This window comes from Alosa pseudoharengus, unplaced genomic scaffold (genome assembly GCF_046254945.1).
Source record: "Alosa pseudoharengus isolate Yale_2024_CS ecotype anadromous, Long Island Sound unplaced genomic scaffold, YU_APseudo_1.1 YU_APseudo_1.1_scf_7, whole genome shotgun sequence".
Taxonomy (NCBI): domain Eukaryota; kingdom Metazoa; phylum Chordata; class Actinopteri; order Clupeiformes; family Clupeidae; genus Alosa; species Alosa pseudoharengus.
Window position 1 is genome coordinate 19,950,456 of NW_027468859.1, and position 27,921 is coordinate 19,978,376.

The window sequence follows — 27,921 nt, forward strand, 5'->3', positions numbered from 1 at the left end:
AAGATGGAAGGATAGTGAAAGATGGAAGGATAGTGAAAAGAGATAGAAGGATAGTGAAAGATGGAAGGATAGTGAAAAGAGATGGAAGGATAGTGAAAGATGGAAGGATAGTGAAAGATGGAAGGATAGTGAAAAGAGATAGAAGGATAGTGAAAGATGGAAGGATAGTGAAAAGAGGTGGGGACGGTAGAGAAGGATAATAGAGAGAGGGAAGAGGGTGTGTGTATGTGTGTGTGTGTGTGTGTGTGTGTTGGCGTCTTTATGAACTTGGAACGGAGGTGACGTAGGTGTCCTCAATCTTCTGCTCATCAGTACTGTAAGTCACATGTTCACACTCCCCACTCTCATACACAAACGACACACACACACACACACACAGAACACTAACGTAGAGCAGCAGGTGCACTGGAGGCGTGTTAACATGGCTTCTGGATAGTTGGGCACGTGGCGGGGCGCATGTGTAAACGCACACAATTTAACTGTCACGTCTTCCCTGGCAGTCGATTTACCTGCTGTTTACATTCAACGTGAACACACAGATCTATATTGAGCGTGTAGAAGCATTAAAAAAATGTGTACAATTCAGTTTCCCCATGTTTCCATCTGCTCACTGTGAATGTACGCGTGTGTGTGTGTGTGTGTGTGTGTGTGTGTGTGAGAAGGCAGCGATGTGGAGGGGGATGAGGGGGGGATAACAGATGTACGCACCTCAGTGGAAGAGCTGAGGGACTGTAGATTGCACTGTCAGTGTGACCTAATTTAGTTTTGCCTGAATTGAGAGCACCATCTACACAACAACAGCAGGGGGAAAAAAGGGGAAAAAACCCTCCCGTTTCTGCAGAGAACAGCCGGCTGATAAAAATAGTTCCATGTGCCATGCTGCCTGCCGCTGAAATCATCGCACACCCATCTCTCTCTCTCTCCCTGCCTCTCTGCACGTATCGCAATCAATGGCGAGAGCTCTAATTCATGCCCTCCAAACGCGCTACAGTCAAAATTTCCATCCGCGTGAAACTATGCTGTCCTCGACCAGAAATAACAAATCACTGTTGGAGGTTCAGAGGACTTTTTAAATGGTGTTATCGTATTTTTTAATCAGCGTGTTAGCTTTAGTTTTTTTTTTTTGTCCTCGCTAATGGCAGCCCTCACTTTTAATGAGGCTATTAATATAAATAACCTCATGTTGCGCGGCCAAAAAAAAAGCGAGACATCGCTGTCGCTCCATTGGTCTGGGCCGCCGTGAGGACTTTGCGCTGTCATACATTTGGGTCCTCATCTAAGTGTTGCACATTACAGTGAGCTGATCGTAGCAACACTCAAGGGCCGGGCTTGAATTGGGCGGAGGGAACCTTTGACCTGTGACCCCCGCGGTTGTGTCTCATCCGCTGTTTAGCTGCCTGGCTGGCACACAAGGCCCCCTCCCACGAGCACACCAATTTGTGTCTCGCTAATTAAGCATCACACAAATCTATTTTCATGACAGCATGCACACTCTCTCCCTCGCCAATTAATCATCACACCATGCCCACTTACTGCACACACACCCCCCCCCCCCCTCCCAACATCAAGCTCCCGTGTCCGTAAGAAGAAAAAAAAGGAAACCTGAAAGGGCTGTTTTTTTTTTTTTTAGTCTAGTGTTTATGTGGCTTTGCCTTTGGTGCTTTCTAGGTGATTAGTCTTATTTGTTCTTTGAGGTAGGCCGTGAGCACAGTGAAATTATAGCCTATTTATCACAGTCAAATGCTAATGCTGCAGGCCGTTTCAGCCTCCATCTCTCTCCTGTGGCACACTTCAGGGTCAGAGGACGGATTGAGATTCAGACTGATGGTGTTTTTTTTACGTAGTAACAGTTAAGAGGATTGGACCTCCACATTTAATCAGGCAATCCAACAACAAGTAAATGAAAAAGGTAGCTCGAAAAAATTGAATGCAATACAGAAACGGTTTTACTCTTCACAAACACCCAACAAACTCAGAATTAACATCAAAGAAAAAAACATCAAGTGTTTGTAAAACACATCGTAGGTACAGACAGAAAGATGCGTGCATTGGATGGATGAAAGAAGTTTTCAGGGCTAAGAAGTTTTTTTCTTTTAAAAATTGCTTCTAAGTCTTCTTCCCTCTTTGATTGTACACAACTCTCAGGCCTTGCTGATGGATTCATGCTTCAACAACTACAGAAAGAACATTTTCCTTTTTACATTAAGCCACGCATCAATCACAGCTCTGTACCTCTTACTGGCAAAAAGTTGTAATAGCTATTGATTTCTTTGGATCCTCATTCATTTCCTGGCGATGTTAAAAGAAAAAACTATTAACGACGATACACGTGTGTAATTAAAAAGGCCCCCGGAGCCGTTTATCATGCCTTTTTTGTGGGAGGTGAGTGAGCGGTGTGTGTGTTGATGTGCCAACGTTGATTGGAGTGAAATGGCAGAAAGTCATCAAAGTGAAGACACTCGGCAGCGTTAAATGGGTTCACTCTCAGGCTTAGGGGGAAAAACAGCATGTTTCACTTTGATTATGTGACATAATGTGCCTCATTTGCAAAGGTGGATCTAACAGAGGCCCTCCCAGCATAGGCAAACTCCTCATTCTATGCGTTTTTAATTAAAGAAACATGCCAACGTTTTTGGAAATGTATTTATTTATCGTCTACCCCAGAGTCAGATAAGAGGATATATACCCTTCTCTTCTCTGTCTGACACCGTTAGCCTAGCTTAGCATAATTGACTGGAAGTGGGTTAGACCAGTTAGCTCGATGGTGTTTTATGCACCCAATGTTGTCTTCCAGGCAGCGCTGCCACCGTCGACTTAAAGGCACCTTATCCTAAACCTAACCCTTACCCTAACCTTAACCAATGCCTAACCATAGTGCCTTCCAGGCAGCGCTGCCTTGAAGACAACGTTGCGGGCATAAAACACCAAGAAACGACCAGCTAGCCTGTAGCTCCCTTTTAGCTTGGTGTCAACAGATCTAAATTGTCTGGATTAGCAGGTGTTTTTTGTTGTTTTCCATTGGAGCTGCCGTTTCTAATAGACCAGCAGGAGCGCCTCACTGCAGCAGGACGTGCCGGCGTTAACGGACGCTCCGCTCTCTGTGCTCTCTCCCTCTCTCTCTCTCTCTCAGGTTGGAGGGCACCGAGGATAAGTTCCGGAACCGCGAGAGCCGTCCAGAGGATCTGCAGATGATTGCGGAGCTGAAGGACATGGTGACGGAGCGGGAGTCGCTGGTCAAGAAGCTGGTGGTGAGTGCTCTGCTCTGCTCTGCTTAGGTCATGGATGGCTACTGAACTACTAGTATTACTATTGGCATACGTACAGTGTACAGCACATTCAAGAAGCATTTAGACCCATTGACTTCCTTCACATTTTGGTTTGTTGCAGCCTTGCAGTCGTTGGAATTCATTTTCTCTCTGTACAATCTATACTCAATACCCTATAGGACAAAGTAAATTAACTTTAATATGAACTTCATCGACAAGGAATACAAATATCACATTGACATAATTATTCAGACACTTTACTCAGACCTTTGGCAGCGATTAGAGCCTTGAGTCTTCTTGGGTTTGACTCAACAATCTTTACACACCAGGGTTAAGGAATTTTCTGCCATTTTCTCTATAGTTCCTCTCAAACTTAGCCAGGTTGGATGGGGACAGTGGACAGCCACAAAATGTAAAATATGTGAGGTGGTCTGAATACTTTCTGTTTATAGAATATGATAATATAGTTTAGTCTGGCAATAGTAGCAATCGTGCTAGTACCATGGATATTATCACTACTGTACTACTATTGCTATAATATACTATTTACATATACTAAACTATAATGCACCACTAAACTGTAATATACTGCACTATGCTATACTATACTATACTATACTATACTATACTATACTATACTATACTATATTATACCATACTATTGTATCGTATAATATGGTATAGCATAGTGCAGTATATTACAGTTTAGTGGTGTATTATAGTTTAGTATATAAAAATAGTATAGCATAGTACTATACTACTACTACACCAAGTGTGAGTAAAGGGAAAATATTATAGCGTATTAGTTTTCCATAAGTTACACTATTCGTGTGAGAGAGGGAAATTGTCCCCCCCCCACACACACACACACACACACAAACACACACACACACACACAGTCTGGTGCAGTGAGCTGGAGCTGGGCATCAGAGGGAGCAGCAACGGTCTCGCCACAGCGTGGGCTCTCCTTCACCCGGCCCTCCCAGCGGTCGCCCTCCGCTCCGCATGGATCAGCCGACCGTGCAGTTAAATCTATTAGGCCTCCTCAGTCTGGACGCTATCATTTATAATATCGTGCCGGAGAGAGCCAATGTGCCCTCAACAACAAGCATTGAAAGATGATTGGCCAAGAAATATGAGCAAGTTTTATCTGTTGTCTTCTCTTTTTTTTTTCTTCATGTATGCGTGCCAAGTTGATGAATTGCCTAAGAGAGTGTAATCGCTGTCTCCTTCCTCTCCCCCCACACCCCACACCCACTGTCGACAGGATGACAAAAAGTTCTATCAGCTGGAGTTAGTGAACCGGGAGACCAACTTCAACAAAGTGTTCAACGCGAACCCCAACGTAGGCGTAATAAACCCCCTCATCAAGGTAAGATAATGGCCTGCCTCTTAGCCCCTTCTGCCTGGGGACGGAAGGCCAGTTCTGTGCACACTCAGCAGGTCTAAGTTCTCTCCTTGATAGGTTACCACACGCCTAATGGACTCATAGTGAACAGAGATAGAGACAGATACTAAGACCCAGAAAGATGCAGTATATTTTTAGTGAGAGCCAGAAGAATGGTTCAGAACACTCAGCCCCATCCCATCTGGAGCATGCCAATCCAGGCCATACTAACTCGACTGGCTTTTCGGAGTTATGAACTCCACCCTCATCACAAGTTGCCTTTCACGTTAACACTTGAACCTGAACACCACCCACCTTACTCGGCTGACACAACCGTGCAGTAGACATCACGCATCAGATGACATGATGCTACTGATAGCCCAGGATGGCCTATAAGGCATCTGTCTGATGAGAAATATTCACACCCCTGGAGACTGTCACCGTCTCATCTCGTGACATAGCAGCCAGTAAATGTGAGCGGTGCTATGCAGCTACGAGTTGAAACTGATTATTTTTTTTTTTTTACGCTTTGACATCTGGTGGGTCATGTCTACGGCTCGTTGCGTCAGCCCTCAAACACAGGATTGAGACGAGGTGTCGCCATGTCCATGGGATTGCAATGTCCAAAAAAAAAGCCAAGACCACTCAGTGTCCCATCCCAGTGTTGCCACGGCAATCCCCTGTCTTAAGTCACACTGATCACTCTGCATGGTCAATGTATTAACTGTTGACATCATCCAAGTTCTATAACTTCCAATATTTGGTTCAGTGTTACATATATGTGTGGTGTGGTTCCTGTACATGTATGTGAGTTTACGTGTGTGTGTGTTTGTTTGTGTGTGTGTTTGAGTCTTCAATGTGCCTGTGTAGACATCCAGTTCTTTGCTTTCCAAGCCATTGTATGAACATTTGTTTTTTTTTCAGTAGCCTACTCTTATTAACACATCTCCTTTTTGACTCATGTTATCATTTTGGTGAGTTGCTGTGAACAGTCGTGGCTGCCCACTGACATGTTTGGTGCGAGCTTGACCTTTTTCTTGACCTAATAACATCAACTCATCCTCATAAGAGAGAGCGATAGAGAGATCAGTGATGCTGCTAACATAGAAACAGAGAGAGCTATATGCTGTTTACGTCTTGCCACGTGGAGTCGCTCTCAACAACACCCCTCTCCCAACTCCCCTCTCCCAACTCCTTTTTTTTCCTTTTTTTTTTTTTTTCCTCCTGTGTCCTCCTTCCTTCCTGCTGTCCCTTCCTCTCGTAGCAAAAGAGAAAGAATGAGAAATCGGCAAGCCGATTCAGCAGCTCCCCGAACCTGCGGGCGCTGGAGGCTACAGGGACGGGGCCCGGTGGTGGGGGTGGAGGGGGTGGGGGCGGTGGAGGAGGTGGAGGGGGGGAAAGAGGCGGAGGGCCTACCCGCCTGGAGCCCATCCCCAACTCCCCTGTCCACCAGCTCGACCTGAACTCGAGCAAGCTCCTGCACCCGCCAACCCCCCCAAACGAGCCCAAGAAATTCACGAGGTGAGCTCCGCCTCGACCCCACCCACCCAACCCATCCCACCTACCCCACTCCACTTCATGCCAGATGCTCAGTCATCAACACCTCCCATATACACACACACACACACAAATATACACACATAGAGGATCTCACATGGATACGTTTACACGCACGACTAACTCTCCTGTGGGGGCCTGGCTTAAAGATATGGATGCAAAAACAGCATTTCTGTTATTTTTGTTTTTCTCTACTAATATATATATATAATTTTTGTTTTCTTTTTGAACGTTCATACAATTTTCTGGAAGCAGCATTGGCATCCCTTCTTTTCAGCCATAAAACACTGATAAAACAAAACTCAGGCCGATTGCTCAAGTGGTACAGAAACGAGACAACCATATCCCAGACTCACCTTGGATAAATAAGGGACAGGGAATAGTTTTTTTTTTTTTTTTTCGTTTTCTCTCTCTTTTTTTGTCTTATAAGAAGAAAATGACAAAACGATCTCCGCCAAAACAGCAATTAGCGCAAATGACAGATGACCGTGGGCCTCTTCTGTCAGACAGACGGCCTGGCCGGGGACAGCTCTCCCCTGCCATTAACATTCCATCTGAGGAGGAATGGGACATTCTCTCTTCCTCTCTCTCTCCTCCTCCTCCTCGAACCCTCTTGGCACCCTGCGCTGGCGTCCCGAGAGGGCGACGATCGGAGATTGATGGAGTGGGTGCTCCCTGCCAGTCTCTGGCCACACGTTGGCAGCATATTCAAGCGCCCCCATCTCTCTCACACACACACACACACACACACACACACACACACACATACACACACACACACACTGCTGCCCCTGTCTACCCCAACCCCCTGCCAGTTCAGTTTCTTTCTAAAAGCTTGAACAGAAGGGATGTCTCTGCTGAACTCCTTTCAAAGGGCTTATGTAGAGGACAAACACTTATGCTAGCTGGTGTATGACTCGTCCCCATAACTGAAGCCTTTTTAAATGAAATATATTTATATAAATCTATAATGTTTTTTTTTTTTTTTGGAAATGGCCTTGGAATGCAAAAAGGGAGCATGTTGAATGGCCACCAGCTGTCCGCTGGTCTGCTGTCTCGTGTGTGTTTCTCTCGTGTGTGTTGTCCTGGTTCATTGTGCTCATCTGTGTCTGTGCTGGAAGTTATACAACTCATTCAGGCTGCTGGGCTCGGGCATTGGAATGGCTGCTGTTAACCCTCTCATTCCCATAAACTCTACTGAATGTATATGGCTAACCTGCTCTCATTTTGGGGATACAGTGTTTTATCCTTTGTACTGTATATTGAAATGCACTTGTTGTACTTGTTGTTTTGTGGAGCTTGTAAAAGTTGAAATGATGTATGTTGCTGATATATCATTTTTGTGTGGTGTGCTTTGGTGCCTGTACATATGGATGTTTGTACTGTTTGCTTGCTTGAGGCAGCATTTTGCTTTTTATCCATCAATAAAACTCCTGACGTTTCGCTTTACAAGACATGTTGTGGATTGTGTTTGCTGAATGTGTTTTTTGTTTTGTTTTGCTTTATTGTTTTTTGAGAGCACAGATCTGGCTTATCAAGTCGTATTTTCAAGGGATGACGGATTTTAAGGGGTGAAACAACACCAAAGAAATGACCCAAGGACAGACTGAAACTCAGGCCAAGTAATTTAATTTAATTTAATAGTAGTTTAATAGCTATAGTACCTCTGGGTCTGCACTGACAGACATAGCTGAATGTAATACCACTACATAACTAAAACCGCTTGAAGCCAGATCTGCCGAGCTGCTCTGCTGTGTATATTTGTCTCGGACAACGCCTGTGATCTTCCCTGGGTGCTACTGCTGCTGACGCATGTGACGTGTGTGCACGTGTACTGTATGTGTGCATGTGTGTGTGTGTGGGTGTGTGTGTGTGTGTGGGTGCATTTGTACGCCGGCTGCTGCTCTTGTCCTTGCTGCATGCTGTCATGAATGTGGATCAGTTGCAGGCGCGCCGCCTTGGTCACCCTCCATCCTAACCCCCCCCACACACACACACACACACACACACTACATACATACACACACCCCGCCTGTCTGTCTCAACCCTTGCCAAGGTGACCTGGTTTTCTACTCGGCTGAGCAGAGACACACACACACACACAGAGACAGCCAAACCCATGGTCACAGACACAAGATGTACACAATCACAATGCACGGACATCAGCATGTGAATATAATCAGTGCATGAAGAAGCACACAGTATGCACACACATAAACACATCCACACATCAACACATAAACAGTACATCTTCATAGATGTATATGTGTATAGATGCACATACAGGAAACACATAGTGATTCAAGCATAGACGAAACAGGCAGAAAAACTAAGGTCCACACACACACTCACACACATCACACCCAAGGCTGAGGAAGAGATGTTTGTGTTTCAGAGAGCATGACAGTTGACAGAGACCCGTGTGTTGACTGCGAAATCACACATGCATTATCACCACACAACACACGAGGCAGCGTCAGCCATAGCAACACAGTGCAACCCTCTCCCAAGTCTGTGCATTTCGGTTCACAAGCCAGCATCCATAGTAATGCAGGAGCACTCCCCGTCTGCTCCTTTATTGGTAAGCCACAGAGCGCTCGCAGTTCAATTACTCTGCTATAAGCACGCTTATGAAGTTCAAGCCATTCGGTCCAGCTCAGGTAGCGGCTCCTGATGATGGAAAAAAAAAAACACACACACGGAGAGATGCAAGCTCAATTGAGTACCAAATTGAGTTTGGTGGAAATGAAAGCATTTCTGAGGCGAGCGGGGTTTGACTGCTATGGAAATCATCTGAGAGAGAGAGAGATAAAAAATAAGGAAAGAAAAAAACTTTGAGGCTAGCAGTGAAAGTTGTACTTCAAGAGGAACCGTCAGGAAAACCGACGATGGCAGAGAATTCTAAAAGACACAAGTGCAAGCGCCATGGCGTCTCGAACAACCGAACACCGGAGCACGTCAAGACTCCTGAGCGTGGCCGTGATTTATGAAACGATAGGCGCCCCGTGCATTTCAATACATTAAAAATGGGCGAGCATTCCTCAGCCCGTGACAGGCACTTCAGCCGACGGCGGCTGTCAGAATGAAAATGGCTCCTAATGCATTCAGAAGCTTTTCTTTTTCTTTGTAGCAGAGCCTGGATGGTAATTTTGCCTGTCTTTTGTTTTCACTGCTTATAGACGACAGCACCTCCGACACTTCAGCTGATAACATTCTCATCGTAGGCCTACATCGCAGACAGACTAGTGGCACACACGCGTATGCGCAAACAAAATTACATTGTAAGCCTGCAGCACATAGTCCACACTGCTATGTGCAATTTTATCCTAAACTAAATTAAAACCCAGGAATTTTATTTGAGGATATCAAATCCTTAATCAGCCATTTGCACGGTTACCCCTGAAAAGGGTTTGCCCAAATAATAAGCAGCAGAGATGCCAGACGTGCTGTGGGTAAGGAATTCAACTTCTCAGGCACCGTGTCTGAATCCAGGTGTGGGTTAGGCTATTTAGGATTTAGAACTAGATAGAACAACTTTGGAATCTTCTCATAAACTCAGGCACAGTTTTTTTCATTGTTTTAATCCTTCATTACAGAGCCTTGCTCAAGATTGAATAAAACCCTTTGGGGACAAATGGTCTATTGGCAGGCAGGGGAGCAAAATTAACCCAAGTGATCCACAGTTGAGGTTTTACACATTTTTTTAACTTCTCAAACACCTCAAAAGCCCTTAGTATGTAGTCAACTGTTCACCCCTTCCCACCTTTGGGTCAGCTCTACTGACACATGATTTATTTCAGTTTATAAGCTCTGACCAGCCTCACCCTCTCCCACTCTTCTCTGTTCTTCAGACTGGATGAACTGAGGCCCTTCTTGGGCAGGCGTCTGCCCATGACTGTGAGCGGCTGGTGGACGTTCACGAACGAGCATTGAGAGGTCGAGCGGCGTCTGACCATCTCAGTCCACCAGTAGACCAGACAGATTGAGAGAGAGAGAGAGAGAGAGAGATGAGAAATCAATGACACGGCTTCACACAGGGCCTCTGAAGACTTCATATTTTATACCTAATAAAAGCATTAACTCAGCAGTTCAGTGAAGTCATTTTGTGTTAGGCACTAGCAATGCAACATACAGACACAGCAGAGTTGACACACACATATTCCCTCATGTACTTGTAGGTGCACAAGAAATGTATTTGCAAGGACTTCTCACAAATGAAAAGGCACAAAATGAGACTCACAGCTGGAAGCCAGACCTCTAGAGACGCAGATGAAAAAAGAGCAGGGTGTGCTGCTGCTAGTATTTCAGAGACAAAATGAAGACGTGTACGCCTGAGGGAATTCAGGAAAATCTCCTGTAGTCACGTGCACTACGTACACTCACACAAATGCACTGACTCAAATCTTGGCTCTCACTCAGGAGTACAATCAGGAATGAGCAAAATATCTGTTAGCATGAGTATGGGTCACCTTTATGCTGTCGTGTTTAACTGCTGTTCCTGTGATTCTCTCTCTCTCTCTCTCTCTCTGTCCTTTCCACCCTTAATCTCTTTCTCTTCCCCCTCTTGCCTTCATCCTTCTTTTTTGCTCATCTGTTCCCTTTTCATCTTCTTATCTTTCTGTGCCCCCTTTGGATTTCTCTCCACTCCCTCTTTCTTTCTTTCTTTTCTCTCTCTTTCTCTCCTCCCTTTTCTTCTCAGCCCTCCTGAGACAGAAGAGTCACCCCTAGCCTCCCCAGATGCCCAGCGGCAGGAGTGGTTCGCTCAGTACTTCTCTTTCTGACTTCCGCAACTCCAGAGCATGTCGAACCAAACGAAGAAAATAAACGAAAAACAAGCAAACTAAAAACAAAATGTAAACAAAAGAGAACCAACTAAAATTCCTAAAAGACCAAAAAAAACAACAAATAAATGAAGAGAATTATTATTTAATAAAACATCATTACATTCATTTTTATTTATTTATTTTTATTTATTTGTTTTTCTTTGTTTTCTTCACTGTGAATGGGTTTTCTTGTTTGTACAGTGATTCTAGATATGTTTTGACTTTATGTTCCTGCTATTTCTAAAGAGTGGTCCATTTGCTGCTGCATTGTAATTTGTTCAGATGAGGTATATTGTTCTCTCTCTATCTGTCTGTCTGTCTGTCTCTCTCTCTCTCTGTACCTTATAGAATGGCACCATAATGAGCGTTTGTTACAGATACATTACCAATTTTGGTAGAAATTAAAATAAAACTGTTTCTATGGTTGTCTCAACACAGATATAATGATGTCTCACCAATTTTAAAAATAAAATACATATTTTATATTTATATTATAATGGTGTATGCTCAGAAATAAATCAATATTGTGACATTTAACCATGGTGTGTCTGCCTGGCTTTCTTGAAGGGTTCACATGGTGTGTGGGGCTTGTTCTCAGCAAGTGACACGTGCAGATAATAGGACCCTTGTACTCTATAATTACTCTTCATTCTCATACAGGCTGGTTACAAAAGACTATAACCACACTTCTGTTAATTAGAGACAGGCAAAATATCCCGGCCTTAATGCAAAATGTGTGTAATGATAAGGTACAACTACAAAATATTGAATGCTGTAGGGAGTAGGCTGGTGTTATTGTGATCCTTGTGATCATAATGGATATGATTTAAACATGTCAGTGTTACACCCCAGCTTTTCCATTTAAATGATGCATTTCCACCGCTTTTTAGTAAGCCCCAGTAACACTCAAATAGACCCCACATTGGCATTAACATACATGCCTATATATATATATATATATATATATATATAGTATGTATGTACACAATCTAATTATAGACAAACTTACATGACACTACAACAGGAGAGAAACAAAATAATTTACTATTGAAAGAGGTATGGAAAAACAAGAATTGTTTGCAATGACTCCCCAGCAAAACATGAATGGTTTAAAGTGACCCTCACAGTACACCATTCTCTTTGGGTCTGGACCAGAATGGTATTGAATCATGGCCAAACTGTTGCCAGATCTACAAGGGATCACGACCAGAGTGGTCAAATTTGCACTGGATTAGACTTGGAGCAGTGAGTGACTGCGCCAGTGTTGTTGAAGATGATGCCCTCAATTAAAACTAAACTAATTAAAAGCGCAGTGCTATGGCCTTTCCCCTGCATGATGGCATCGATGCTTCTTGAGATGATCCTTTCTGGTGAAGCTCTTGGCACACTGTGCGCAAATATATGGCCTTTCTCCTGTGTGAACACGCTGGTGTCTATTAACATCGCTTTGACGGGTGAAACCTTTTCCACACAGAGTGCAGTTATATGGCTTCCCTCCTGTATGAATGCACTGGTGTTCATTGAGTTTAGACATCGCAGTGAAACTCGCTTCACACTGAGAGCAATGGTACTGCCTCTCTCTCGTGTGCATGTGTTGGTGACGTTTGAGACTACTTCCTTTAGCATAACTTTTGCCACACACGGTGCAAAGGTATGGCTTCTTTCCTGTGTGAACATGGTAGTGTTGCTTGAGATGATTACTTCTAGTGAAACTCTTGCCACATATGATGCAGTGGTATGGCCTCTCTCCTGTGTGCACGCGCTGGTGTTGTTTGAGACTACTCCCATCAGCAAAACTCTTGCCACACTGAGTACAATGGTATGGTTTCTCCCCTGTGTGAGTGCGTTGATGTTGTTTGAGAGTATCCTTTTTGAAGAAACTCATACCACATGTAATGCAGTCATATGGCCTTTCTCCTGTATGCCTTTGCTGATGTGTTTCGAGACGTTGCTTTCTGGTGAATGTCTTACCACACTGAGCACATAGGTGACGCCTTTCTCCTGTGTGAGTTCGCTGGTGTCTGTTGAGCGTGCTTTTGATAGGAAAACCCTTGCCACATTGAGTGCAGCGGTGTGGTCTCCCACCCATGTGGACGCGCTGGTGTGATCTGAGTTCGGCCACAACAAGGAAATTCTCGCCACATTTGAAGCAGGGGTATTGTTTCTTTACTATGTGAGCATAGCGATGCAGCTGGATCCGAGACCATAAGTGGAAGCCTTTGCCACACAGAAAACAGGAGTATCTTTTGTATTTCTCTCTGTGTGAGATAGAGGTGGATGCTGGAACCGCCAAAAAAGGAGATGGTCCTTTTCCTGTTTCATATAAACAGGGCAAACAAAATGGGTATAAGAACATACACGAGGCAGACATGTCATAGTGTTGTTTGAGATGATACTCTTAATTCGAACTCTGACTACACTGCAATGCAGTGTTACAACTTTTCACCATGACATCGTATGCCCTAGTAAAATGTGTACAATCTTGAATGAGGTGCTACCTTTTTCTATGAGTGCACTGACATAACTCCTAAGATCATTCTCTTAGGTGAAACTTACCAAATGGAGCCCAGCGGTAAGACCTCAATCCTGTATGAATACGCTGATGCTCTTTTAGATGATCCCCTCGAGTGAAACTCTTGCCACAGTGACTGCAATGGTATGGCCTTTCCTCAGAGTGAATGTGCTGGTGTCGTTTGAGAAGATACCGTCTCGTAAAACCCTTGCCACACAGACCGCAGATGTGTGGCTTTTCTCCCGTATGAATGTGCTGGTGTCTCTTCAGAGATGTTGCGCTAGTGAAATTCTTGCCACACTGAGTGCAGTGGTGTTGCTTCTCTCCTCTGTGAATGTGCTGGTGTGACTTGAGTTTTCGCACATCAAAGAAACCCTTGCCACACTGGGAGCAGGAGTGCTGCTTCTTTGCTATGGGAGCACAGTGATGCAGCATAAACTGAGACCGTAAGTGGAAGCTTTTACCACACAGAGAACAGAAGTACTTCTTGGTCTTCTCTGTCCATGAGATGGAGGCGGATGTTGATAATCCTGAGGCTGAAGGAGATGATCCATTTCCTGTTGTATCCAAAAAAAAAACACATATCACCAATAATTCTTACATAAATATTAACAATTGTCCTGTTTTATATCAGAAATGTTCTGTACAGAGTTCCTGTATGAAAAAAACACACACTTCATCCATCTATTAATAACAGACACACACAGACACATAACACAAGATGGGAATACACAGGGCTACAGTGTCCTGGTCCTCATATTCAACACAATCAATAATTGGAACCAATCTCTGGCATGAAGCTGACCTTAATTAATGTCGGCAGAGATATCTTTTGAGTTTTGGGCCGAATGTATTAGAGAACCCTGTGTGTTGGTGTAAATGTGTGTGTGTGTGAGCAGGGCCGACACTAGCCATTTGGGTGTCCTAAGTACAAATGCTTGGTGGTGCCCCCCCACCACCCAACCACCACCACCAAAGGAATAACAACCATTCAGAATTTCTTAGTTAGTTTTTTTTCTAATTGCAGTTTCACCAACAGATGTCGCCCCTGGCCTATGAACCTCTTGAAAATGACCATATAAGAACAATAGCTAAACTTATCTAAAGCTGTCTAATTTGGCAAAATCATATCACGTTGCAGGGTTTTTCCAAAGTTCACCTTACCAAGAGCCGTTTCCCACTCATCATTTCATTACGTTGTGAAAGTGTCACTTGTCGCGTTACTTTTTCACTACACAATTAGATCGTTTGATCATAATTGATAGCAAACGCCAAAAAAGCGTCCTGAAAAGCAAAGCAAACTAGGCTAATAGGCTAACGTTACCTGACTATATCGCTGATGGCTAAAAGAAATAGCAAGCCCAGTTTAAGCATAATCAGAAATAGCATTGCTAGCTAGCAACCTGAGGAAGGATTGCTAGTCTTATGCACCGATTGCTAACGTTAACAGAAAACAGCAGAGTGTTGAATAGCATTCAATAACCCATAATCCATATCCATATCCACAACATAAAATAACTAGCTAGCCAGCATCAATCATTTGCAACGTAACACTTGAACATGAGCATGGCTAGTAGGAGCTTACATTACAAAGTTTATTGACGGTAGTAGTAGGCCTATTACCTGGCATAAGCATAGACATCCATACACGCAAGGGCTACAAAACTATTTACATTTTTTACTTAAAACATTGTCTTAACTGCAAGTGATGCGCGAGCATCATCCCGCTGTCTCTTCTTTTTCCTTTTTCCACCCCCGACTCTTACGGTGTGTTTCCACACACCGAAATTTCGCGTCACTCTCATTGAGGTTGAATGGAGACGAAATGAGAGCGAATCGCCGAGGCAGGCGAAACAAAGTTGGCGAAAGTTTCACTTTATTTAAATGAGGACCATTCGAGAACTAATCAGGTCCGCGTCTTTGTGTTTGGAGGCGGGAGTTACAAAAAAGTCTGACCAAGATGTCGGAGACTACCTGAGCTGTAACACGAAAATTTGTATGTGATTAAAATGTTTCTAAACAAACATTGGCAATTGTATCAACACAAATTGTGGTTTATATGCCACACAAACTTAGTCAGAGCACATACACCACTAAATAGACCACTATATATGTTAGTTTAAACACTCAACCTTTTTAGCTAGCTGACAGGCGAAATGCTAGTATTTTCGGACATTGGATTGCATTGTAAACCTAGCTAGACAGCTAGGCTACATGCTGCAACATAGGTATGAAATATATTATGTCTTATTGACCTTGTTGTTTCTATGAACATGAATTGTTGTTTATAGGCTTATAGGCAACATCAACTTAAAGACCCCTGGATATCTTCATTAAGGACTTAAACATTTGAACTAGCCTAATTAGCTCGCTTGCCACCCATGGCTAAACACTGCAGTCAAAAGGTTAGCGGTTTGGCCGTCACGTCCCCGAGGCGAAATTTCGCTGGACGAAAATCGTGAGGTCTTTCGCTGTGTGGAAACCCACCGTTAGTGCCTTTTCCAGGCCATGTCTAAGGTGTCTGCCAAATTTGGGATTGAGGCATAATCGAACAGACCACTGGGAGGTGGGGGAGGGGGGCACCAGAGGGAGACTGGAGAGAGGGCCGCACAGGAGATTCACCTTTTTCTCGACTAATTTGGTCTAGGCCTATATTACTTTTGTAATGCTTTTGCATATTAACATGCTTTAGACATATTTCATTTGTTAGTTATACTAGTAGCCTATTGTGGTGATTTTTCACGACCCAGATTTTTTGGTTCCCCCCCCCAGGCACTTGGTGCCCTACGCGCAGTGCATGATGTGCGTGTGCGGAGCGCCGGCATTGTGTGTGAGAGTGAGTGAGTGTGTCTGTGTGTGTGTGTGTTACTATTAATAAGCTGGTTAATATGACTCTACTGGGTTCTGGGACTGACTAGTGTCATGACCCGGCTCAAAGGCCATGGCAAAAATGAAGGAAGCAGCGTTTGAAGCCAAAATAACAAGTAATTTATTATAACGGTAACGCAAGTACACAGACTAAAACGTAGAGTGTGGAAGTCAGTAGAGTCAGTAGTGTAACGTAAGTGTGTGGCTGCGTGGACAATGGATGAAAGCGTGGTGCATGCAAGAAAGCCATCAGGCAAAAGAAAAGAAGCTCCAACGGGTAACAGGGTGGAAGCCGTTTTAAAGGGCGTGGAGACACCGGGCCCAGGTGTCAGCAATGTCACAGATGGTCTGCAGCCACGCCTACAAGATACACAAAGCACAGGGCAAGACAGACGCAGACAAGGCCAGCACCCCCTCCCACAAAAGGCAGGCTCCTTACTGGAGTCCTGCCCACAATACAAGGCTATCAAAACATTAATCATCTCATCAAAACTAAACATTATATAAATAGAAATTCCCCTTAACACTAGGAGTACCACAGTAGATCAGCTACCCATCCAATCCCCTTAATTTATAAGCTGCAACCTGAAGGTGTTTGACGTCCGTCCCACAGCTCAACACATTCAACCTCTCCCCAACTCGCCAACCGGTGCACCTAGGAAGCATATTTAAGAGTACAGGAAGGGGAAGAAGGGATGGAATAGTGAGAACAGACAAGACCGCTACACCTGGGGAGCCCTAGACAACGCGTCTGCCACCACGTTGTCGGTCCCTTTGATGTGGCGGATCTCTAGACAATAAGATTGCAGAAAAAGAGACCATCTAATTAACCTCATGTTGGGACAGTGTAAAGAATTAAGAAATGTGAGTGGATTATGGTCTGTGAAAACCATTACAGGCGTACTTCCACCAACATACACATCAAAATGTCTCAAAGCTAGAACCAACGCCAAAGTCTCCTTCTCCACAACAGAATAGTTACGTTGATACGAATTGAACTTTCTAGAGAAGAAACTAACAGGCTTGTCTATGCCACGATCATCCTCTTGGGCCAAAACAGCCCCAGCACCCTCCAGACTAGCATCAACAAAGAGTTTAAATGAACAATCAAAACGTGGTGCTGCCAAGACTGGTGCATCACAAAGGAGCCTCTTCACCTATTGGAAAGCAACATGACAAGCAGGAGACCAGACAAACTTTTCCTTCTCCCTCAGGAGATCAGTAAGAGGAGCCACAACCGTAGAAAAGTTTCTACAAAAACTCCTATAGTAGCCCACCAGGCCAAGGAACCGCATCAACTCTTTTTAAGTGGTTGGTGCAGGAAACTGCTCAACAGCTCGAACCTTAGCATTAACAGGGCGAACCTGCCCCTGCCCCACCACACGGCCAAGATAGGTCACAGTCACCCTCGCAAACTCACACTTTGCGAGGTTGACTGTGAGCCTCGCCTCCGCCAAACGAATGAAAAGTTCCCGCATCCGCTGAATATGAACGTCCCAAGTATCTGAACACAGCACCACATCGTCTAAATACATCGTGCAGCCTTCCATGTCACCGACAACACGATTCATAAGACGCTGGAATGTTGCTGGTGCATTCCGAAGACCAAATAGCATAACTGAGTAAGAATACAACCCCTTAGGTGTTATAAAGGCAGCAATCTCCCGAGCACGGTCTGACAAAGGCACTTGCCAGTAGGGTTGGGCACCGAAACACGGTTCTAATATGGCACCGGTGCCGACACAAACGGTAGTAACTGCATCGAATAACAACGTAGATTTCGGTGCCTCATTTCGGTGCTTAAATAGCATTTTTTTTTTTTTTTTTTATACGAGGCATCACTGCATGTCATGTGCCATTTCTAACATCTTGCTCTGATAGCAAGACATCCAGATACAGTTAGATGATAAACACTGGATGTATAAACCAGAGGGGTGCACCACATGAGTGGACAGTGTTTGACAGCTTGCGTGAGCCCAAGTAGCTTACTTTAAAGTGATATCGCGAGCTCCTGTCAAAATCTAGCAGTGGGCCTAACTACACACAAGCAAAAGGCTATGAAACAACATCAACAGTAGGCTAGCCTAGCCTATACGTTACACAATATCCTTGCTAATGCGCTAACTGACATTTATTTGAAATGTTATCAGCAAAGTTGTAAGGTGAAAACTTTATTTCACGGTGTGTTAAACAACATAATGGCATGATATTAATCTTTCATGTGCATGAGGTCCATATAGCATCACAATGAATATGAAGATCATGTTAAAAGTTAGCTGGCAAAAACAAATATGTAGGTTACATACCTGATGTCACTGAGCTGTCAAAGAGGCTACGAAACCATCTCCGTACGTTATCGCTAATTAAACTCAGCTGACTGGTGTTAGCGCATAGCCATAGTTGCTGTTAAAATGCCTTCTGCTGGGAATCTTAACACTTCAACACCGACATGTAGCCTAACATGTTCAAAACTACTGCGTGTTATGGGTTAAGACATACAATTTCTTGAAGCATTTGGCAACACACTGAATTAACTGGAAAGTAGAGTCCCTGTTAGATTAGCTTGCTTGCAAATGCCGTTGTCCATGACCTGCCAGTTTTATGGCAAGTGGTTTTAACATACCTTATGGCAAACCGCCTACACTGGGTAAACTTGAAAGCAGAGCTTACCATTGTGTGTGCATGCATGGCAAGCTGTTTTAACATTTAAATGTATTATTCATAGGGGCAATGAGATATTGATAGTAAATTGAATATAACAGTTCAATTTCATGTTCAAATTTGTCTCATCAATAAAAAAAAGCAATTCATGCTTTAGGCCATTTTAATTTAAAATATTTTAAAAACAAAGTACCGGTTCAGGCACCGTTTTGGCACCGGCACCGTTTTAAAAGTATCGTTTTAGCACCGGTATCGGATAAAACCCAAACGATATCCAACCCTACTTGCCAGTAACCTTTTAGTAAATCCAGCTTACTGACAAATTTCGCAGAGCCCACCTGATCTATACAATCTTCCATTCTTGGAAGAGGGAACAGATCGGGCTTGGTGACTGCATTTACTCTGCGAAAATCAGTACAGAAGCGTAGCGTGCCATCCGGTTTTGGAACCAGCAAACAAGGAGACGCCCAACTAGAGGAACTAGGTTCAGCTATACCATTCTCAAGCATGTATGCAATTTCCCCATCTAGACACTTCAGTTTATCTGCATTTACCCGATAGAACCTTTGCTTTATCGGCTTAGCATCTCCGACTTCAGTGTCATGTTCAATCAGATGTGTGCGACCAGGCGTATCAGAAAACAAACAAGGGAAGCTCTGTATCAGATCTATTAACTCAGCAGAACGGGACGTGGGCAAATGTGCTAGCAACCCACCAAGATTAGAGAGGGCCTCAGAGTTTTTTAACCGACCAAGGAGGAGCGCCTGATCAGGCACACCCAATTCATCCTCCCACTCCTCAGGGCGAGTGGTAAACAAATTAGCAGGCCCAGCTACACAAGCTGCTTGCGGGACATCACCTATTTAAGAATCACGAGGTGATAAACGGGTGTAATAAGGTTTTAATAAATTAACATGGCAGAGCTGTGTGCTAGAGGTCTGCGCGGGACTGATTTTTCAGTCCCGCGCCCGCCCGCTCCCGCAATATTCTGTCCCGCTCCCGCATTGATGTGTCATTTTTAGTCCCGCTCCCGCCCGCATCTGTAACATGATGTCCCGCTCCCGCCCGCTAAAGCCCGCATGCAGCAGGGATAGCCTATTCAGTTTTTCTTTCTGTCTCACGAAAGGAGCACACACACCTGAGAAAGACGCCAGATGTCAGTTTCTTGGTTCTGAATGTAGGCTAACAACTGAAGTAGGCTAGGCCTAGTCTGGTGCCCTCTTCCTCAGTCATGCTTTCGATTTCTAGTTTTGACAATGAGCAGCAGGAACAAATTAACCACGTAAACGACAATATAGGCTATAGGCCTGCTATCCGTCAGTTATGCTTAAACCCCGTTTTTTAATGCTGCCTAACAGAACATCCAGCTAAACTATAGTTATGAACACTACTTTAATAATTTCCATATTTAATTTTGCGCACATATTTAATTTGCGGGAGTGCAGTGAATCATCGGTTTGTCCCGCACCCGCGAACGCACCTCTCTCATCCCGCCCGCTCCCGCAAAGAGATTTCAAAAGTTGTCCCGCGCCGCACTCTTTTGCGTCGGGACCCGCGGGAGTGCAGACCTCTCCTGTGTGCTCTTCCTACGCCCCGGTGTAGCGATTAGGTAATTTTGTTCAGTCACCTGTTTCACCACAGAGTACGGCCCCGAAAACTTGGCCTGAAATGGAGACTGAAGGGTGGGAAACAAAGCCAACACCTGATCCCCTGGAACAAACACCCTACGCTCAGTATGTCGATCATACCACGACTTCATTTTTTGTTGCGCCATACCCAATTTTTCTTTTGCCAAGGTACCTGCCAAATAAAGACGACGCCTAAACCCATTAACAAAATCAACCAAATTCTTTGGAGGGGTTTCCTCCCTCCAGGCATCTGCCAGGGCTGCCAATGGACCCCGCACTGGATAAGCAAACACAAGGTCATTTGGGCTAAACCCTAAGCTCTCTTGAGTCACCTCCCTAGCTGCCAGCATTAGCCAGGGTAGACCCTCTTCCAAGTCTCTACCCAATTCTGTACAGTATGCCCGAAGGAGAGACTTAAGCGTTTGGTGGAAACGCTCCAATGCCCCTTGACTTTGGGCATGGTACCCTGAAGCTCAGTTGTGTTGAACACGGAGTTGTTTTAAAACCTGAGCAAATACATGGGACGAGAAATTTGAACCTTGATCTGATTGAATAATTTTGGGAATACCAAAAATTGAAATGAATTGTGATAGTGTACGAACTACTGATCTAGTTGAAATAGTTCGCAGCGGATACGCTGCCGGATATCGAGTGCTCTGACACATAACAGTCAACAAGTAGTTTTAACACAGACTGACGCAGCTTAGCTGGTAAAACAAGTTGAAAAACAGAGTCCCCAACAAACAAATCTGCATGCCAAGCCCATTTTCTTACCAAGAGTGAACCTTAAAGAAAAATTTCCGCAAGCACTGTCCCTCATTTCACTTTCAGGCCGGACCAACTCATACATCCCAGCCAGTGAAGGGTCAGCCTGCTGCTCAGCAACCAACTCACTACGGGACACAGAGACAGGGAAATCAGACAGAGGCAAAGAAAATTTCTCCACCAACTTGCTCTTACCAGACTGAGGAACCCGCTCAACCTCAGACTCTGCCCGCGCCATAGCCCGTGTTACCGCACAAGCTGCAAAAGTCTCAGGAAAGTTTTGTGCACACTCGTCTAGCTCAGACTTCAACTGAGGCACAGGATCCACCACCAGGGGCGGAGTAACATCAGGCCATAGCTGAGCACCAACCAGGCCATTGCCGAGAATCACAGAGATCCCTTCAATTGGGAGTGCTGGGCGCACAGCCAGCGCAGCCTCACCCTGAAACACGTCACAATCAAGCATTACTTTATGAAGTGGCACCCGCAAAACATTTAAGCTCATTCCCTGAACTGGCACTGAACTGCCCAATTCAGAACTTTCAGACAGAGGCAACACCCCAGCTTTAATAAAAGAGTCAAATGCCCCTGTATCTCTCAAGATTTTAACCGGCCCCTTGACATCACTGCCAACCATAGACACCAACCCTGTTCTAATGAATGGCAAATAGGAATCAAGTGCAGCGACACATGAGTTTGTTAGCTGTGACTTGCTATCAACAACAGCAGGCATATTAAAGCAACCAGGTGCAGCTAAGCCAGCACCCTTAGGACGCGAACCTGGAAGAGGATATTTACTAGACTTGAGCATGTAGCAATCAGCCTTCCAGTGGCCACGTTTATGACAGAAATTACAAATCTTATCAGACTCACCCGAACCACCAGGCCCACTACCAGACAGAGGAAGTCTGTTTGAATGGACAAAACTTTCAGCAGGTGCACCTCCACTACTAAATTGAAAACGGCGTTCAAGAGGGACATTCTGATGGATTAACACATAATCATCAGCTAGAGCGGCTGCTTCAGCTGCAGTACGCGCCTTCTGTTCACAGACATACTTAGCAACATGATGGGGGAGAGTTTTTAAACTGCTCGAGCACAATTAGATCACAGAGACCGTCAAAATCAGCAGCACAGAAGCACACCAGCGGTTAAAATAAATGGTTAAATCCCGCGCAAATTCTAAATGGCTCTGTTTTAGACCTCTCTTCCATGATCTAAATCTCTGCCGATAGTGTTCAGGAACACGCTCATATGCCTTCAGCACGGCGGATTTTACCTTGTCATAGTCCTGACTATCATCTGGCGACAATGCTGAGATGGCCTCTTGTGCCTTACCACTTATTACACACTGCAGCAGTAATGCACGAGCGAAACTGGGCCAACTCCGCGCATCAGCTAAACGTTCAAACAAAAGAAAAAACGTGTCAGGATCGCTCTCGGAAAACTTAGGCACTAATGGCCAATTTCCCTGAACATCAAAATGAAATGGATCAGACTGATCGACGCTAGACTGCGAGCCAGATCTTAACCGAGGCGCTGGTGTAACTTTACTCTCCCTGATAACCTGAAGCTTGTGCTCTAAGTCTAAGCGCGTCTGTTCTGTTCTGTCCTGTTTTTCAACTGCCAGGTCTTTTTCAATCTCTGCATTAACCTTATACTTTTCATGGTCAATTTGTAACAATAACGATGGAGAAGCGATGAAATCTTCAACTTCTACCGTCGGCATTATCCTAATGTGCGCAACGCTAAACAAACATACAGTAGGCTAAGTGTGTGACTCCTTGCACCAGGCCCCCCAAGCTGAAGGCCAAGCAACAGCAATGTTTGTCCCGCTAACTAACGAAGGCCCACAACCTACCTATTTAAGCTGCGGCCTAACTCTTCATGCAGTTACTGGCGGTGGGTAATTAAGTGCAAAAGCCCAATGGGAAGAAAAGCAACCAGAACCTGGCGACTCCTCTCACACCATGGATACACTCCCGAGACAACCGCTCTGACCGCTTTCACCACAACACTAAACAACCCCCCCCCGACGAAGTCCAAAAGGGACAACGCCGCTTCACCTAACAAGGGACACACTTACGTCGCTTACAGTTAAACAAACAGCGCAAAAGACAAACACTTGAGCAGAACCTGATCCCCACTATCAAGTGACGTAACGAATGACGACACGCCATTCACAAATTCGACCTGCAGCACTTGCAGACCGGAAAAAAACGGAAAGTTACGAACACTTCACAAAAATTTTGCAAAACGAACGGGTCACTAAGTTCGGCGTGCCCCCATTTTGTCATGACCCGGCTCAAAGGCCATGGCAAAAATGAAGGAAGCAGCGTTTGAAGCCAAAATAACAAGTAATTTATTATAACGGTAACTAAAACGTAGAGTGTGGAAGTCAGTAGAGTCAGTAGTGTAACGTAAGTGTGTGGCTGCGTGGACAATGGATGAAAGTGTGGTGCATGCAAGAAAGCCATCAGGCAAAAGAAAAGAAGCTCCAACGGGTAACAGGGTGGAAGCCGTTTTAAAGGGCGTGAAGACACCGGGCCCAGGTGTCAGCAATGTCACAGATGGTCTGCAGCCACGCCTACAAGAAAACACACAAAGCACAGGGCAAGACAGACGCAGACAAGGCCAGCAGACCATCACACTAGGGACCACTAACTTTTTCAGTTTCTCAGCACGATGTTTTAACTGTATCAAGCTTGACAGTGTGTCTGCGTGGATGTCATTGACAAATAAACAACAAAAAGATGTTTTTATGTTATGCACATGAATTTGTGTTATGTTTGTGTTATGTTTTATGAATTTGTTTTTAATTTGTGAATTTGTTTTTAATTGGTTAGTATTGTTTTTACATTCTATTATTTCATATTTTTAGTTTGATAAATGTAGTTTCATCTGAGAACCCTGATACTATCTCAATGAAACTAGGATTTGATTTTATTCACAGAGACACTATGATGAAAAGGAAAAGTGTATCTGTGTTTGTGCATGTGTGTATATGTGACTCATTTGTAGATTACTGTAGTGTTGATGATACCCAGCTTGTTCTAGTTATCGGATTCTTGTAGGTTACCGCTCTGTAGTCCTTCTGTGGTAGTATGGTTTTTCATAGTATGCTCCTTAATCACATTAAATATTGCTCAGATTTTACATATCTCCAAGTAATTGTGTTGATTTGACACTGACTACCATAGACTATAATGGAAAATTGGTGTCTGTTTACACAGTATATGAGAGGGTTGGGTCTTACCTCCACAGTGTTTCCCATACATTGACTTAATTGTGGCGGCCCACCACAATATCAACACTGACCACCACACAATGATTTTCCAGGTTGTACTAAATTGTGCTTAAATCTGGTTAGCATCATAACCACGCTGTGCTAATTTGTTAAAAACTGTTGCATTCAAGTTAATTCTGCAAACCAACCACCACAAATGGAATTCAATTCTCTGGGAAACACTGCTCCAGGTCTTATGAAATCTAAAAAAAACCCAAATCAATATTTCATGAAATAGGCAATAGGCTTCTTGTAAAGTACTTTACTAGTAATTAGAATGGTGTTTCAGTGCACTTAACTTCTAACTTTTGGGAGTTGACAGTTCTCTTTTGGATATATAATAACAATGAGATATTCTGTAGCCTACGGATTATCAGTTTGTTGCATGTTTAGACCTTGTATGTGTGTTGCACATAGGGCTGTGCTATATGGGAAAAAATGTATATCCCGATACATTTTCTCAATTTCACGATATACGATACATATCTCGATATTTTGAAATCTCCTTTAAAGGACCCCATGAAACCACACTTTTACCCTTTAATGTTTTCACTACAATCCCTGCAGATTATATACCATTCTTGGTTAACTTCACAGATGGTATCCATCCAGAACATTTTATATTTTCATAGTGATTAACCACAATTGAGTTGAAATAAGACTATTTTTTATTCAAACAAAGCAGAAACAAAATTACAACAAATATGAAATAGAACTGAACAGAATTCAAAGTGCAATAAAGTGCAAACGTTTTCATCGTTTTGAAAACAATGCCGCTAAGGTCATTTGACGGGCTGCTGGTGGAGGGGTTTTGGCAGGTATACATGATGTTCTTACAGGGTATCTGCACATTTTCCAAGAGCAAATTAAAAGACTTTTAAGACCTTTTCAAGACATCTAAATAGAAAAATTAAGACTATACCACAGCAAAAAGATACATACGACAACTTAAAACTGTGTTATGCAATAGTTTTCTTTTCTACTAATTTTAACCCCCACACCATTTTGGATGTCTAAGGAAGTTACCAAATATATTTTGGCGAAAGAAAAATAATTGTGTGTGAATTACCTTCACAGCTATAAATTATGCCCAATTTTATGGTCTGGGCTGCTTGCTTTTAAAGCTGGCTGTACATATTTGGTTGTGCTTACTGTCTGAGGCTGACTGTTCTTCACCTGTGTCTGTAGTAGCCTAGGCTACTTGCCAAAGACATGTGCACTGGACTGGATTCCCTTTAATATTTTTTTCAAAGTTAGACTAAGCTATTTAAATATTTTAATAGGCCTACTTTATATAATTTACTATGTGCATCTATTGTCCCATATGCAGCACAGCAAATTAAAGTTAATCCACTACTTTACATTTTGCATACCAGTTGTATCTAAACCAACCAAAGCTTGACTGAAACATTGTAAAACCATTGACGTTTTAAATTAATTCAGAGACAAGTCCTCCTCACATGATCCTGCTGAAAATTGCTGGTTTCATCTCAAGCACGCACGTATTATGAACGCACGTTTTATTTATGTAGGCCTAGGCTAGCCAGTCGCCGACATTCAAAAAATATGCGGTTATATTTCACAACTTTTGCGAAGTAGGCCTACTACGAAACGCTGGCAAGCAAGCTGCTGACAGATATTACAGGTATTATAACTTAGATATTTTCTTCCCTATAGGCTAGGCCAGCAACACACGCTGGAAAGATGCAAACAGATCAACTTAAAATGTATTTCTTCCTGATTTACATTTGTTTTCTTTTTTATGTCAGTCCGTAGTTCCTTCATAAATTGCGCAGCAAATTATCAGACGAGTGACAGAAGAACTGCATATAATTTGCCCAGCAGTCTTCCCATCCATAGTTTGTGAAACGATGCTGCGTCCGAGCAAAGATTCTAAGTAGTACCCCCCAATTATGGTGGGGTAATTCGCAATCTGGCCTCCTGACAATCCTGCATTGGCGCCTGGTGTTGGCTTGATATGCTTTTCTGTGTGTGTGTGGTGTGAGAGAGAGTGATCTGATCTCTTACGTGTCTCAGGCTGTCCTCCTGCTCTTCTGTCCTCTTCCTCCATTTCTTGCTGTCCTTGTGTCCTGGAGCTGTCCGTTAGTGCCACTGATACCCTCCTTAACTGAGTCAGGGACAGAGGGTCTGAAGAGGAGCAGACAGAGTTGAAGACAGGAGTGATGCTTACTTTTTCCTCCTGTCCCAACAAACCCATGGGAGAAGAGAGAAATGCAAATTCTGTTCAATTGTTCAACTACAAATGTACATTAATTCATTTCACAGACAAGATACAATGCAGGTTAAAAGTATGTAACAATTTCAGCCTTTTATGAAGGATGTTTTTATAAGCAACATATCTTCACATTCAGGGTTGGTGTTACCACAAGGCAGCAGAGGATACAGACAATTAAAGAGTTGTGTTTGAGTGTTTTTGTGTGATAGCCTACCTGTTGCATGTTTGATGAATTGTGGGGCCTTCTCTGTCAGTGTAGGCTTGCTTTTTCAGCCAAATCAATGTTTTGAGGTCTAATTAACCTGTGTAAACACATAAAAGCACATCAGTACTGGAGGTGTCTGGAAGATGACTAAAACCAATAAAGAAACATATATCTTATATATCTATCTATCTCTATCTATCTATCTATCTATCTACACTGCAATTAAAAAAAAAATAAACGTTAAGGTAATATCATAGTCTAGGCTACTCAATAAGAAGAGAATTGTAATCAATGAAATGGATGCAGGCTGTCGCATCATGCAGCCTGCATCCATGTGACAGAAAATTAAAGTTTCAAAGCAGCTGCTTCATCTGTAGCTAGTCCAGAAAAGTCAGCTGTGTTCTTCAAAGCCAGTCCTCGGATGTAAGTTTTGTCTTCATTGGTCATTGCAAAACTACCAGCAATGGCAAGCTGCACAATTACTCAGAATAGCGAGCACTATCGAAACATTGTCTTTATAATGAAATCTGACGGGTTCACAAAAACATATCTTACATGACAATAAACTGTATAAAATAGGGTGAAACGCACGCACTCTCTCTTCAGAGCCACTCCACTGGAAAGAGAATGTTTCCTGGAATGTACCATTTTGACAAAACACGAAGGGTCTATACTCAATGTGAGCAAGCAAATGGTCTTGACAGTGTTGAATAATCAGAATAATTAA

General features: G+C 43.6%; 2 protein-coding genes across 6 annotated transcripts in view; one reads left to right on the plus strand and one right to left on the minus strand.

The window, feature by feature from the left end:
* Nucleotides 1-11,096, plus strand: part of fam184ab (family with sequence similarity 184 member Ab) — a 93,865-nt gene extending 82,769 nt beyond the window's left edge. For 2 of the 3 annotated variants that reach the window (XM_076272489.1, XM_076272486.1), the window contains 5 exons: nucleotides 3,131-3,248; nucleotides 4,534-4,638; nucleotides 5,918-6,005; nucleotides 6,063-6,174; nucleotides 10,910-11,096. In XM_076272489.1, coding sequence (XP_076128604.1) covers nucleotides 3,131-3,248; nucleotides 4,534-4,638; nucleotides 5,918-6,005; nucleotides 6,063-6,174; nucleotides 10,910-10,991 — 505 coding nt within the window. In that variant the 3' untranslated portion in view covers nucleotides 10,992-11,096. The remainder of the gene's footprint in view (nucleotides 1-3,130; nucleotides 3,249-4,533; nucleotides 4,639-5,917; nucleotides 6,006-6,062; nucleotides 6,175-10,909) is intronic. The other variant, XM_076272487.1, reaches the window with a different exon arrangement.
* A 976-nt stretch (nucleotides 11,097-12,072) lies between these two features.
* LOC143109092 (uncharacterized) lies at nucleotides 12,073-27,833 on the minus strand. Of its 3 annotated transcripts, none has more exons than XM_076271696.1 (5): nucleotides 27,750-27,833; nucleotides 27,204-27,291; nucleotides 26,782-26,901; nucleotides 13,590-14,102; nucleotides 12,073-13,346 (listed from the first exon to the last, which is right to left on the minus strand). In XM_076271696.1, exons 3-5 carry the CDS (start codon nucleotides 26,822-26,824, stop codon nucleotides 12,349-12,351), a joined length of 1,554 nt encoding a protein of 517 aa, XP_076127811.1. In that variant the 5' UTR covers nucleotides 26,825-26,901; nucleotides 27,204-27,291; nucleotides 27,750-27,833; the 3' UTR covers nucleotides 12,073-12,348. The 3 variants fall into 3 exon arrangements, with proteins under 3 accessions (XP_076127811.1, XP_076127810.1, XP_076127812.1); XM_076271695.1 differs by having other exon boundaries at nucleotides 26,782-26,953; XM_076271697.1 differs by lacking the exons at nucleotides 27,204-27,291; nucleotides 27,750-27,833 and adding an exon at nucleotides 16,999-17,068 and having other exon boundaries at nucleotides 26,782-26,868.
* Between the last annotated feature and the right edge of the window lie 88 nt (nucleotides 27,834-27,921).

Coding starts and splice junctions, on each gene's coding strand:
- LOC143109092 (XM_076271695.1), bottom strand. Junction 14,103..26,781: donor AGGAGGACAGCCTGAGACAC/GTAAGAGATCAG, acceptor TGGATACAACAG/GAAATGGATCATCTCCTTCA. Junction 13,347..13,589: donor TTACCGCTGGGCTCCATTTG/GTAAGTTTCACC, acceptor TATATGAAACAG/GAAAAGGACCATCTCCTTTT.